Below are 14,353 nucleotides of genomic sequence, written 5' to 3' on the forward strand. Positions count from 1 at the left end.
GACTCGGGCAGGTCATCGGGCCAGACGACTAAGGATCTTAGAGGGGTGTTATGTTTGAAAACGTATTTCTCTTCTTTTCTGACGACATAGGTCGGTTAGCAAGTTTAAAATTAATAGCCTCAAGTCACAATGGCTGAATGAGTTGTAGGGTCTTTCTTTAAAGCAGGTGTGGACTTTTGGGTCTACTTTTGATCTTTTACCACTTTGTAGCTTTATAGGAATGTACAACAGTTCGCTTAAACATTCCAGTAAAATTGACCTTATGCAAACAGTCGGCAATAACAGCAAAGTCAGCCTATTAATAGCCCTTTTGTACGAACGAACGCCAAACGCTTTGGTAAGTTTTATAAGGTAATGTAGCATCCATGCATATATGTAATACCAACTTTACACTGTTGTATTAGAACAGTTCAGAATGCGTTACAGAATAGTCCATTTCCTTACGTAAAACTCTTTAAACCGATATTCTCCATCAACCAAGTGCAAATTGTAAGCCGGTAATCAGCGTAGCTTCGGTTAGGAGCGCATCCGTGCGGATTATTTTAGCAATGGCAGCTGTGTTCAGTAAATCATGACCAGGTGTTTTTTTTTCTGTTCTGTTGAGGATTTTGGCTTCAGGTGTATGGTAGAGAGAGGTGTATACAATAAAGAAATAGTAAAGAGTAAGTTGTACTTCTATTTCCTTCTTTTTATGTGACATTCTGTGTGTGTGCGTGTGTGTGTGTGCACGCGAGTCTCGGAAGGTATTTACGTGTATGTATCTACTATGTATGTATGTGTGTGTGACAGTATGTGTGCCTGTTTGAAGAAAAAATAAGTAGCAAGATTCGCCCAGTGTCTATTCTAGTATCCAAGGAAATGCGCGTGCGGAGTACGGGAGCGGGAAAGTGTAGCAGACTGAAGTGGTGACCTGAGAAGAAGACTGAGACCCGGGTTCGAACTCAGTCTCCCCCCGAACCGATGGTGGTTCACTCCCCTCATTCGGACCCTCTCCGAAACATTAACGATTCGTCCCTCCACACAGTTCCAAGTCGTCTCGCACAAGTGCTAAGTTCAGACCGTCGTGATCAGGAGATCCAGGCGGCACGAAGATGAGACCGTCCGGCGGCGTTCTATTCCTGCTCTTGGCGCTAACCGTGGTCAGTACCGCGCCTGGCCACCCGCTAGCGAGACGGTCTGTTGTCTGTAAGCTTAAACTCGTGGAAGTTGTGGAGGGTACACGGGATCAATCCCCGGGAATCGATGTCGACGCCCTTATTCGGTACGTTTTATGTGTAGGATCCGATGAAATCCCAATGTTTAGTATTTTACGATATTTGCAGGGGGTTATCTGAGCAATATACCCAAATACCAATGAGTATATTATGTACTAATGGTCACTTGTACAGGTTTGACTGTGTATCAATGACCAGGTGGTCATTATGTACTATGATGTAGAGTTGGTCACTAGAAAAGGTTTGACTGAACGACTCCGTGTATATTTGAGCTGGGATGCGGAGTGTACCAGTTTATGACTGTAAACATTTCTTAGTGTGAAACCGACTTTATGCCAATCTCCAAGCAGATCCTACAATGGCATAAGATAGTACCAAACTTGCCAAGGAGTGTAGTCAGCCAAGAGGTGTCCATTTGTAATGGTAGCGAAGCACACCCCTAGGCCGGCTTCACTCATGTGGCAGCTTTTGATACTATCTTATGCTACCGTGGGATCTGCTTGGAGATTACTTTTATGCCGCCCGTTAGTGCACGTAGTCTAGTAACTATAGTTTAAGGTACTGTCTGTACTTGTAGCATAATGCACAAGACTATTGTTGCTTTTCAATGTCATGGGTGAACTTTGGCCTACATACCTGCACTACTGGTGCATATCTTCTACTCAGCCTTCCTTTTGTTTCTTGTTGATCTTTTGCAAATGTAAGCAGTTTGGGCCGTGCTGGGGGTGACAATAAAGAACGGAATCTTGTTTATGAAAAGTCTCCTACTATGTATGCAAATGAGAGTCTCTATGATGTCATTAGGTATATCGAGTTTCACAACGCAATGCCAACACATTTCCATTAGATCTCAATATTCACTATGCTTAGTTAGGGTTATGGTATTAATCATGCAATAGTAGTTGTTGAATATGGGTAATATCGTCTGTATTACTTCTAATGAGATAAAATACAATGCGTAACACCAGATGAACTTGGCTGCAAGCCATGTTTTGGTGTTCAGATCTAACAGACACACCTGTGCGTGACTTTCTCTGTGCTGACAATGGCCTGACAAAGAAACGTCCGTGACTTGAATATAAGTGCATCGGCCGTAACGGTCACCGATTACAGCCTGTATAAAGTACTGAGCAGATAACTTATCATGGTTTTAACAAAGTGATGTTGTAAATTGCTTATTGTGCTGTTATACTGTACCCTGAGTACCATCCTCCGTAGTGACCGCTGGCTCAATACTTTCGCTAGCTAACCACGGAGCCAGCGGTCACTACGGAGACTCCGAGGATGGTACTCAGGCTAGTTATACTACTGCACAACGTAGTACCTTGGTACTGCAACAGAAATTCTGTTTTCTGTATCTTTTATCCTGAACATGGTATGGTCCTGTTGATACTGTACAATCATTAACACTGGAGATGTTCCCATGTGTAGCGGTGACGTTCCCACAACTACAGATGAGGCAGTTCTACGCACTGACATGACCGGAAGCGGAAATGACGACACCGCAGACGTCACCTCTCCAGGTCCCGGTGATGCTGACCCTGGAGGAGCATCTACCAACTCCGTGACCTTGCCATGAAGCTCAAGTAGGACCCGGCCAAGGTCATCGGGCCAGACCAGTGAGGATCTTAGAGGGGTGTGTTATGGTTGAAGACGTATTTCTCGACATAGGTCGGTTAGCAAGTTTAAAATCATTAGCCTAGAGTTACAATGGCTGAATTAGTTGTAGGGTCTTTCTTTAAATCAGGTGTGGACTTTTAGGTCTACTTTTGATCTTTTACCACTTTGTGCCTTTGTAGGAATGTAAAACAGTTCGCTTAAACATTCCAGTAAAAATGGACTTATGCAAACAGTTGGCAATAATAGCAAAGTCAGCCTATTGATATGATCAATCCCATTTGTACGAACGTACGTCGAACACATTTCTCAGTTTTATAAGATAATGTAGCATGTGTAGTATATATATGTAATACCAACTTTACACTGTTGTATTAGAACAGTTCAGAATGCGTTACAGAATAGTCCATTTCCTTACATACAACTCTTTAAACCGATATTCTCCATCAACCACGTGCAAATTGAAAGCCGGTAATCAGCGTAGCTTCGGTTAGGAGCGCCTCCGTGCGGATTATTTTAGCAATGGCAGCTATATTGTGTGTTCAGTGAATCATGACCAGGTGTTTTTTTTCTGTTGTTTTTTTTTTCTGTTCTTTTGTTGTTTTTTTTTAACTTTTTAACCTGTTCTGTTGAGGATTTTGGCTTCACGTGTATGTTGAGAGGGGTGAATACAATAAAGAAATAGTAAAGAGTAAGTTGTACTTCTGTCTACTTATTCTTATGTGACATTGTGTGTGTATGTGTGCGCGTGCGTGCGTGTGTGTGTGCGCGCGCGCTTCTCGCGCTTCTATGTATGTGTGTGTGAGAGTATGTGTACGTGTTTGTAGAAAAAAAAATAAGTATCTAAGGAAAGACGTGTGAGGAGTAATAAAGCGGTAGAGTGTAGCAGACTGAAGTGGTGGCCTGAGAAGAAGACTGAATGCCGGGTTCGAACTGAGCCCCCCCCCCTCCCCCGAATCATTAATGGTTAACCCCGCCGCATTCGGACCCTCTCCGAAACATTAACGGTTCGTCCCTCCGCACAGTCCCAAGTCGTCTCGCCCAAGTACAGACCGTCCTGACCCACAGAGCCACGCGACGCAAAGATGAGACCGTCCGGCGGAGTCCTGTACCTGTTCCTGGCGCTAACCGTGGTCCGTGCCGCGCCTGGCCACCCGCTAGCGAGACGGTCTGTGGTCGTTGAGCTCAAGATCCTGCCGGTTCCTATTACACGGAATCGAGCCTCGAACAGAGTCGATCTGGTATACAACAAGTACGTTTATGTGTAGGATCCGATGATATTCCACTGTTTAGTATTTTACCATATTTGCAGGGGGTTATCTGAGCAATATACCCAAATACGGTACCAATGAGTATACTTTGCACTGGAAACTCTGTGTTCTCTGTCTGTACTATTTAGTTGCACAATGCATAAGACTCTTCTTTACTTGAAGTTGTTGCTTTGCAATGTCATGGGACAATTTTGTGGTTCCCAGAGGATGTCATCCATATCATCAAATCAACACGGCCTTACATACGTAAGCAGGTCGGACCGTGCTGGGTTGACAGTAAAGAATGGAAGCTTGCTGATGAAAACTCTCTAATATTTATGAAAATGAGTCTCTATGATGTCATATAGGTATCGAGTTTCACAACGCCATGCCCACACATGCTGCGGCTCAAAGTTTTAGCCAAGCACACTGGGTCACTCCTACTTTTATCAATAAGTGTGGTGGGTTCTTTTGCGTGTAGAGATTTGACGCTCGAAGCACCCCTAAGCACAGGACCTCCATCCAAATCTTAGGGCTCTTGTCCAGTATTTCACTTCTAACCACTCACCTTCAACTACTGCCGGTCGCAAAATAACCTTTTGTTTCTTGTTGATCTCTGCATACGTAAGCAGTTCGGACCGTGCTGGGGTGACAATAAAGAAGGGAAGCTTGTTGATGGAAACTCTCCTAATATGTATGCAAATGAGTCTCTATGCTTCCATTGGGTATCGAGTTTCACTACGTCATGCCAACACATTTCCATTAGATCTCCTTCTGATTCAATTGCAACACCCTATTCATACTTTCTTATAGTACTGATAGTTGATGGTATTGGTTATGCAATAGTAGTTGTTGAAAATGGGTAGTATCGTCTTCTAAATGAGATAGCATATACAATGCGTAACACCAGATGAACCTGGCTACAAGCCATGTCACCTGTGTGTGACTTTCTCGCATCAGTTTTGGAGTTTTGGATGTCATCCATATAATCAAATCAACATGGCCATACTAGAAAAAAAAAGATGGTGATAAGTTAACAGAACGCTTTTTTTTGTATTTACTAACTTAGACCTAACGCCATAATCTGTGATGGCTGAATCGGTTGTAGGGTCTTTTCTCAAACCAGATGTAGACTTTTTGGACATTTTGTGTTTTTACATAGCAAACTTAAAACTGTTTTATCAGAACAGTTCAGAATGTGTTACACAATAGTCTACATTCATGCCATACAACTCTTAGAACCGAAACTCTTCATTCACCAAGTACAACTTTTAAGGCTACTCAGCTTCGACAATGTGCGACTCCTTGCGGATTATTTTAGTTTTGCATTGACAGTTAAACTGTGTTGTTCAGACACTCTATCTGGGTGTGGAGGATTTTGGCTTGTGGTGGAAAGGGTTATATGCAATAAAGAAATTTAAAGAGGAAGTTTGAATTGAATCTACTTGGTTTTACGTAAGATATGTGTGTGCGTGTGTGTGTGCATGTGTGTGTGTGTGTGTTCACCTGCGTGTGTTTTGAGTGCGCATGTGAGTGTATTCCTCTTTGTGTGTGTGTGCTTATTCCTGTGTGTATGTGTGTTTGTTTGTGCATAAGAGTACGAAAAAAAGAAACTAATTTTACCTCGAAGCAATATTATATATGTGACCAGTATTATGACCTGTATTGTATGTATTGATGTTGTTGCGTGTATGTTATTGACTTGTATGTACTGGTGTTATTTTTATGTGAGGGAGGGCAACTTGTAAAGGTTGTTCGAACCTGTTTTGCCCTCCCAATCACTGTGTGATGAATTCAAATAAACAAATAAATCTCTGACCCCGGTTCGAACACTCAGTGCTTTTTAAGTGAAGCGAATCCGATTCTCTGGAAACCCGTAAAATGAAAGGGTTTATTTTCCCGTGGCGGTGCGGACTAACTCTGTGGATTGTGTGTTTATTTGTTTAACCGGGAAACCGCGGGTTGGTATGGGGGAGGGGCTGGAGTGAAGATAGCAGAACGTTTGAAGGCTTGGATCCGATCAATCACTAACGGAACATTTCCCTGGACTGCCTTATCTGTCTTTAGGTGGACTCTCACTGCACTTGCGGCACCGGTGCGGCACTGCGGGGTTAGTAGATGACTCAACGAATTTCAGAGATAAAGAACGAATTTTCCTCCGTTTTGTGTATTTTGTTGTCTTCTAAGTCATAATTTTACGTATTACGCAATATCTAAATTATCAGAAGTCGCAAAAATAACAAAACAGTGCTGCAGTGAACGAACCCCACAGTGCCGCAACGGTGCCCCAAGTGCAGTGAGAGTCCACCTTTTAATAGCTGCTCTTCTTAGAAACGCCCATGTGGTACTGAGAGGTGGGTGTTGGTACTCTACAAACAGAGGTTCGGCCCTGTCTGTTTTATAACGTGTTCGGGTGTTTTATTGGGCTATTTCGTCCTGTTTTGCTCATATTTGGTCAGCCATCATGAAGATAACGGTATAATTACGATTAGGGTAGCGCGCGTAGTCCAGTGGTTAGCAGCCCTGCCTCTGGAACTAGCTATAGAAGCCTTGAGTTCGATTCCGGCTGTGTCGCTCACACGACATGCACGCTACCGGAAAGGGTTGCAGTCCTTAGGACAGGGCGTTAAGCCGTGGTCCACTGTTCATTGTGCTTAAGCTTGTAAAGAGCTAAGGGAATTTCCCCGGTACAATAAACCTGTAAATACTGTACATAACATCTGTCCTCTCTGTCACGACCAGTGGAAGACTAGCTCTTCAGTGAGCTAAAAGTAAAACTGGTTCGAGATCACTTTGACAAAGAAGAAAACCCGACTAAAGCGCCTGAAAACGTCAAAAACAGCCAGGGCCGAACCTATTCTTGGTGAGTAGGGCGCAAGTAGGGTGTGGGGTGGGTTTTTTTATCTTAAAGTTTATAAAATCGCGCAATCAAGAAATCTCAAAAGAAAGACTTTCATATTTCCGATAAACCAAATGAATCATTGAATGTAACAGTCCCAGCGCAGGAGGCCAGTGCGCATGCGTGCGGTGTACTGACATCTGTTCAGTTCCCACCTGTAGCCGCCTGGTCACGTGCTCATGACGTCAACAACGTGACTAACCATCCCCACTTGTGCTCCGAGATCGGCTCCAAAACTAACTTTGGAATGGACTCAGGCCAAACGGCAAAATTGGAGGGGAAAACCCACTAACAGTCATCAAGAGGACGCTCACTCCTCTGAGTGTAGGAAGCTGTACTGTCAGTTCTTTTTCTGACGGGCTTTTCCAGCCATTTTGTTCTCCTTTGCTGTGGGGACTCTCTAGTCCACGTTACCATGTCGAGACGATGTCGAAGCTAATTTCAGCCTCATAGTCGGTCGTTGAGGTATTGAAAAGACCGACACCTTATCGCAGAGTGTTAGCAATCCGTCAACACCGTGATGTTTCGTCGCATAGCGGATTAATAAGGTTGTAGGCTTAAGATTTTTGATCAGGGTTCCAACCGAACCTCCCACGGCATCATTGACGGATCGCCCCGTCACATTTGCAGCCTTCCCGAAACACTAACGGTTCATCCCTTTGCACAGTTCCAAGTCGTCTCACACAGGTACTAAGTAGAGACCGTCCAGTCCTGCTCTGTGAGCCACGCGGCACAAAGATGAGACCTTACGGCGGAGTTCTATACCTGGTCCTGGCGCTAACCTTGGCCAGTGCCGCGCCTGGCCACCCGCTAGCGAGACGGTCCGTGATCGAGACGGTCTACATCGATGAGAGTCCGGGGTACGGGCGGGAGGGGTCGGGCCTGGACCCCGACACAGACGTCTTCATCGGCCGGCCCGACACAGGGCACGAGACGGGACCGGCAGTCGGGAACGGCATGGCGGGGTGTAAGTACTACGTTTTATATATAAGTTATATGATGTTAAGCTTTATTCTATGTCTCTATTCTGTACTTTGTGTAAAAGTTCTTGCCATACATTGTACCATGTGCAATTGTCGTGCAATAAAGTTCTATCTATATACACATTCCTATGTCTAAATACTACAGATTTCAAGATAAGCGATACCAGAAGTAGACTTGACTATGTAATGCTAGTTCACCTTTATCCGTCGGTAACCTTTATCCGTCAGTATTAAAAACTTTTAATTAGGTTTTATACTGCAACATTGCAATTGAAACCACCGTCCGTCGACTTGATACCTCCAAATCACCTGTTCTTAAGTACAACGGATATAGGTTACCCCACGGAGAAAGGTGAACTAGCGTTACTACAGATTTCAAGATACTCGATACCAGAAGTACATTTGACTAAATCTTTAGATCCGACAGCCCTCATAATGCTTTTATGGCCTCCTTCGGTCAATATTGACCATGGTAAAATCCTAATTGACATCAGCCCTATAGCACTTAACAGTCTTAATGCTAAGATAAGTAAATACATAAAAGACTGCTTTGTCATTAGAAAAGACAGTGACACCCATGTTTACCCCATGCCCTGATTGTATGGTGGTTTTCTTATCATCCTATATTATTTAGTTGGTAGAGTTTTATCCACTTCTTGTAGTTTATATTTGGCCATACAAAAGTCACTGTACCTTTTGTCTTGTCAATAAAGCTTGATTGTATTATCTTATCCTGCACACCTTAAAACAGTGGTTCGCAAAATTCGTATTGCACTTATAAATATGTCTACTAGCTAACGGAAAAAGTGTCATGCTCCGTCCTCAGTCAGAGGTCGGCCTTTTTACTTTTACGTCTCCTAATATATATATGGTGTAGAAACAGGTGCAAACATTGAAAATGTACCAGTTCCTTACATCTGCTTTAAACGTGTGGTACAAATCCAGCCCATACCGTACTCTCCAAGCAGAGGTTCGGCCCCAGCTTTTTTGTCGAACTTTGTATTTTGTACCGTTTTCTTTATATCCGCTGGCCACACTAGTCAAAAGTAGATTTTAAAAAAAAAAAGAACATATAAGAGCTTTGGTCTGTCACCAGTCTTTATCGATTTCTTCTGTATTGATTTTTTTTTTGCTTTTGGACAGACGAGGACAATGTGGCACTGCACTGAAGGTACATGTAGTAACTTATATTAACAGTGCCACATACACAGTACAGACAGAAGGTAAGGGAAGCCTTTTACCTCCCCAAACAAAGTCAGGTACCCATTTTTACACCTGGGTGAAGTGAGGAAAGTTATGTAAAGTGCCTTTCCCACGGGCAGTACGTCGATGGCACGCCGGGGATCGAACTCGGACCTCTAGATTCCGAGCTGAACGTTCTACCAGTTACGCAACACATTGTCTGTATTGTTGGCTCCGATGTGAGTTTTGCGAGGCTTCCGCGTGTTGTGAGTTTAAGTGTTAGCTAAGTGAAGCCGTGTCTGTAACCAGACATAACCAACAACACGTCTTCTTTTCGGTGATACGTCCGCAAATACGGAGAGGATAGAAGAGACCCGGTAGCTATAATACAACTGGTATCCAGGCTTCCGTGTTGTGAGTTTAAGTGTTAACTAAGTGAAGCCGTGTCTGTAACCAGACATAACCAACAACACGTGTTCCTCAATAGATCCTTCCGCTAAGGTGAGAACTTTCACCTACTGATCTGTCACGTGGAGCAGTGCAGTTTTTGAGGGCATTAACGTTAGCCTTCGTGCTATCTTTAGTACCCGTACGGTCACGGGAGCGTGTTTATCAACTCCGTATGAGGTCCGTATTGGCATTTTTTATGTACAGTGGTACGCACTATACGCATCTCAATCGTTTCAGTTTTAAGGTGGGTTCACACGTGCGTATAGAGTCAACTCCGCATGAGGTCCGTATGGAAATCTTTAATAGTCTCTACTAGGATCCAGTGGTTGCTGGAAAATAGTAGAAATGTAGATGCCAAAGGAGTTAGTTGACCGATGAGTATAGTTTGCTAACTCGTCTGGCATATTACATGTCTATATTTGTGCAATTTCTAATATTTTTAAAGTGACCCGTGGAGCCTGGTAGAGACCGTGGACTCTATACAGACCTCATACGGACTTGAAAATAAACGCACGTGTGAACCCAACTCTAGTAAAGGTACGGTCACACAAACGTGCTTATCAACTCCGTATGAGGTCCTTATTGACATTTTATGTGCAGTCGTACGCACAATACGCATCTAACTCGTTTTAAGGTGGGTTCACATGTGCGTATATATTCAAGTCCGTATGAGGTCCGTATGGAAATCTGGACATAAGTCATAAGTCAAGTCAGTCATGGAAATCTTTACCAGGCTCCAAAGGTTGACGGAAAAAATGATAGAAAAGAAATCCAACGATCCAACGCCGAATGCGTCCAACGATGGTTTCATCTGAACAAAAGCCAATCTGTTTCTTTTTGGCACGAGCATTGGAAGATCTTAGAAGATTGTCACCTATTCTAACCAGCCAGGTTGTGACATGTAAACCGGCGACCGGAGCGGAAACCTTTGTTTATTGATATTGCTTATTAGAAGCCCCTGAACAAAATGTAAATAGAACAAAAGCCCGACAAAAGCGTTCTAAAGAAGCGCGTCAAAAACAGCCTTAGCCGAACCTCTGCTTGGAGAGTAACTGGAGGTGGGACATGTAAACCGGCGACCGAAGCGGAAACTTTTGTTTATTGATATTGTTTATCTGAAGCGCCTGTTTTCTGTCGGACAGGGGGAACTGAAGGGAGGGTGACAACATCATTCAACAGCCTCCCACGCTACTCTAAACAAGCTACATGCCAGAATACTTTCTACTGACTCATAGCTGCGTAAATCTGTGCTTAAATGGGGTGTCCCAAAAATGAATGAGCGGGGGTTGGGGTTGAACAGGGATTTTATCCAAGCTTCACCCCCCTTTTGCATTTCATCCGAGTGTCCCTTTAGATTTTATCTCGGTGGCATGACCCCCTGTATAATTTCATCTGAGGCCTCGCCCCCCCCCCCCCTGATTTGACCCGAGTTCCGAGTGCGTCTACCCCCCCTCTTAATTTCATCCAAGTGCATCAACGCCATCTATAATTTCATCAGTAAGGCCTCGACCCCCCCTCTGGTTTCATCTGAGTTCCGAGTGCGTCTATCCCCTTTTTATTTCATTCCAGGGCACTTTAATACCACCTCTTCGTTTCTACCCTACTGCCTTCGAGTGCACCTTACAGTACTGCAACTGAAAATGTCATAGAAAGATTCAGATGCACCTTTTTTTCCTTACCTCGTTGTACGATTGTAGAAAAGCGAAATCCAGTCTATCTTGACCTAGGTCTCTGTTTTAAAAAAATCCAGAGCCAGATCCCCCCCCCCTCCCCCCCCCCTCCCCCCCCCCCCCTCTGTAAAATCCAACCTCTTCACACAGCCCCCCGCCCCAACAGATATTTTTGAACGGCCCAATGAAACGTCTTTGCAGCGGATTACCGAAGTAGGGTATCTCGGCATCAATAATCTCATCTATCCCTTAGTCAAACTATTGGACCGTCGGGGTACCGCAGAAGATCTGGCCACCTTTCTCGGTTTTCTGTTCTACAGTTTATGTTTCATTAAGTGCCATCTTTGTTCAGTCTCTAGCATTATCCTCCCATACGTTTTACATCTGTGGCTTAACGCTACGTCTTACCAGCTGCTTACCGAAGTGGTATCTCAATGTCTCATCCCATCTATCCCCTAGTCCAGGGTTGTAGCCATCACCCGTCCTTCAGTCCTTTGAAGGAACTTTGCAGCTGGGGACTGAAAAAAATTTTGCCCATTCCATCCTCTGTAATGGATAAAAACTATATATAAAGTCAGTAAAGATATAAAAACTGTCTTCTTGTGTAATTTTTCACCAAAGCAGATGAACAGCTTAGTCTACCAGCAAAATCTACTCCTCAAAATGCAGGAAATTTTTGTTTCAGAGGGTCTAGATTTCAAAATTTTTCAGGGGAGTATGCCCCCGGATCCCCTTAGGAACGTTATGCCTTCGGCTCGACGTCTTGTTCTTTCTGAATCAAAATCGAGGGGACTGAAAATGATTTCAGGCTGGCTACAACCCTGCCCTAGTCTAACTATGTGACCGTTGGGCCACCACAGAAGATCTGGTAACCAGTTTTCCCCAACCCTTCTCGGTTTTCTGTTCTGTTGTGCATGTGGTCGATTTCCATCTTGACGACTGTAACCCTTTTCTTTAAGTCGTTTGGCAAGGTGTTCAGGTTCAGAACAGAGACAAACTTATTATCCTCTTGAGAACTGCCACCTTTTCCTGTGAGCCTTTTGGCAGTGTGGAAAGAACAGAGACACACATTTTAAGAGAGATTCACATATGCGCTGGTTTTGGCGCGTTTCTGGCTTAGAACAGATACAAACTTATCAGCATCTTGAGAACTGCCACCTTTTCCTGTGAGCCATTTTGGCAGTGTAGTAAGAACAGAGACACACAGTTAGAGGTTCACGCGTGCCGGGTTGTAGCAAAATCGAAACAGAAGGAAAACTATAGACAAGAGAGACATGAGTTTTTTTCACTGTTTTCATTTCTGGCGCGTTTCAGGATTAGAACAGACACAAACTTATCATCATCTTGAGAACTGCCACCTTAAAGCTAAGGGCACAGCCCCCCGTACGTGCAAATACATGCTGTGTACGTGCCGGGCTACCTTTTGGGATCCGTAAGTGGTATACGTAAGTACCGCCACCGTACGAACTCGTAGAGAATGCGACGGATTATGGAGCACGCAGACACGCCGTAGAACTTTACGTGCAGGCAAAACTTTGTGTGCCATCGGGCTGCGAATTGGCCTCCCGTACGTGCCAGTACGGGCGACGCGCCTGCCCTGTACAGCCTGAACGTTTTCAGAAATACGTGGCGGATGTGCCACCCCCCCCCCCCCCAAATAAACGTACGGACAAATTGCACATACAGCGAGTTAACGTTGTGCCCTTAGCTTTACTGGGAGCCATTTGGCAGTGTGGAAAGAACAGAGACACACAGTTAGAAATTCACACCTTTCAACTGTTTTCATTTCTGGCGCGTTTCAGGTTCAGAACAGACACAAACTTATCAGCATCTTGAGACCTGTCACCTTTTCCTGTGAGCCATTTGACAGTGTGGAAAGAACAGAGACACACATTTTAATAGAGATTCACATATGCGCTGGTTTTGGCGCGTTTCTGGATTAGAACTGAGACAAACTTACCATCTTGAGAACTACCACCTTTAACAAGGGGCTATGTACAGGGCTCGAAATCCTTTTTTCTGCATACCTGCACTGGTGAAGCTAACATTGAAAATTACCTGCATCAGACAAATCTTACCTGCACCACGCTGAATTTAGGAAGTATGGATCATACTAAAATTGTTCAGGAACCGTTGCTATTTTACCTTTTATACTCTATAGGTGGTAACAGTCAATACAGCTAGTAACACTCCACATACACCTACATCATAGGATATTTATGTATAAATCCCAGTACATGGACCAGTGCAGGTTAGGTGCAGGTAGACACCAGAAATACCTGCACAGCTCCAATATTACCTGCACTAGACTGCATATGCAGGTGGTATTTCGAGCCCTGATTTGGCAGTGTAGTAAGAACAGAGACATACAGTCCTAAATTCACACGTGCGCTGATTTTGGCGCGTTTCCCGGACGGGAAATGTCAGTTTGTCCTGTCGACACAAAGGTGACCGTGACGTCATCGAAAGGATCCGTTACAGACACCACCAGAGATTTGTTTCCTTAACTACGGGCAGGTTTCTGGCAGCTACCTCATCTCCAAGCAGATCCTACAATCGTAGGACGTTTTGATACTATATTCTGGTACTCTAGGGTCTGCTGGGAAATTAATTGCTACCATGCTACATGATATACCGAAAGAAAATGGAGGTTATGCTTTTAGCAGCAGCATTCGCGAGAGCGCGTATGTGTGTGCATGCATGTGCGTATGCGTATGTGTGTGCGTGTCCGTGCGTTTATGGTCGTATGTGTGTGTGTGTGTGTGCGTGTGTCTGTGTGTGTGTGCGTGTGTCTGTGTGTGTGTGCTCAAGCGCGCGCGTGTGTGTGCGTGTGTGTGTGTCTATGTGTGTGTGTGTGTACGTGTGTGTGTGTGTGTGCGTGTGTGTGTGCGTGTGTTTGTTTGTGTGTATGCGCATGTGTGTGTGTGTCTGTCCGAGTGTGTCTGTGTGTGTGTGTGTGTGTGTCTGTGTGTGTGTGCGTATCTGTGTGCGAATGTATCCGTGTGTGTATGAGAGTTTGTGAGAGTGTGTGAATCTGTGTGTGTTTGCGAGCGCGCGAGCGTGTGTGCGTGCTTTCGTGTGTCACTAA

The 14,353-nt window shown here is 44.3% G+C and overlaps 5 protein-coding genes across 6 annotated transcripts in view; 3 read left to right on the forward strand and 2 right to left on the reverse strand.

Annotated features, from left to right (window-relative positions):
• The window catches only part of LOC118407658, a 19,142-nt gene extending 16,016 nt beyond the window's left edge, over nucleotides 1-3,126 (forward strand). The window contains exons 1-2 of one of the 2 annotated variants that reach the window (XM_035808174.1): nucleotides 1,063-1,261; nucleotides 2,646-3,126. In XM_035808174.1, coding sequence (XP_035664067.1) covers nucleotides 1,092-1,261; nucleotides 2,646-2,793 — 318 coding nt within the window. In that variant the 5' untranslated portion in view covers nucleotides 1,063-1,091 and the 3' untranslated portion in view covers nucleotides 2,794-3,126. Of the gene's footprint in view, nucleotides 1-1,062; nucleotides 1,262-2,645 lie in introns of those variants that run through there. The other variant, XM_035808173.1, reaches the window with a different exon arrangement.
• LOC118407668 (tropomyosin-1-like) overlaps nucleotides 1-14,353 on the forward strand; it is a 1,169,601-nt gene that overhangs the window by 734,783 nt on the left and 420,465 nt on the right. The gene's annotated exons all lie outside the window — the stretch shown is intronic.
• LOC118407610 (zinc finger protein 25-like) overlaps nucleotides 1-14,353 on the reverse strand; it is an 865,280-nt gene that overhangs the window by 703,133 nt on the left and 147,794 nt on the right. The gene's annotated exons all lie outside the window — the stretch shown is intronic.
• LOC118407627 (zinc finger protein 525-like) overlaps nucleotides 1-14,353 on the reverse strand; it is a 976,997-nt gene that overhangs the window by 694,200 nt on the left and 268,444 nt on the right. The gene's annotated exons all lie outside the window — the stretch shown is intronic.
• Nucleotides 7,231-14,353, forward strand: part of LOC118407695 — a 13,882-nt gene continuing 6,759 nt past the window's right edge. Inside the window, exon 1 of the mRNA XM_035808213.1 lies at nucleotides 7,231-7,947. Within this exon, the coding sequence (XP_035664106.1) occupies nucleotides 7,719-7,947 (229 nt within the window). The 5' untranslated portion in view covers nucleotides 7,231-7,718. The remainder of the gene's footprint in view (nucleotides 7,948-14,353) is intronic.

The sequence above is a fragment of the Branchiostoma floridae genome, unplaced genomic scaffold, assembly GCF_000003815.2.
Source record: "Branchiostoma floridae strain S238N-H82 unplaced genomic scaffold, Bfl_VNyyK Sc7u5tJ_1439, whole genome shotgun sequence".
Lineage (NCBI taxonomy): Eukaryota > Metazoa > Chordata > Leptocardii > Amphioxiformes > Branchiostomatidae > Branchiostoma > Branchiostoma floridae.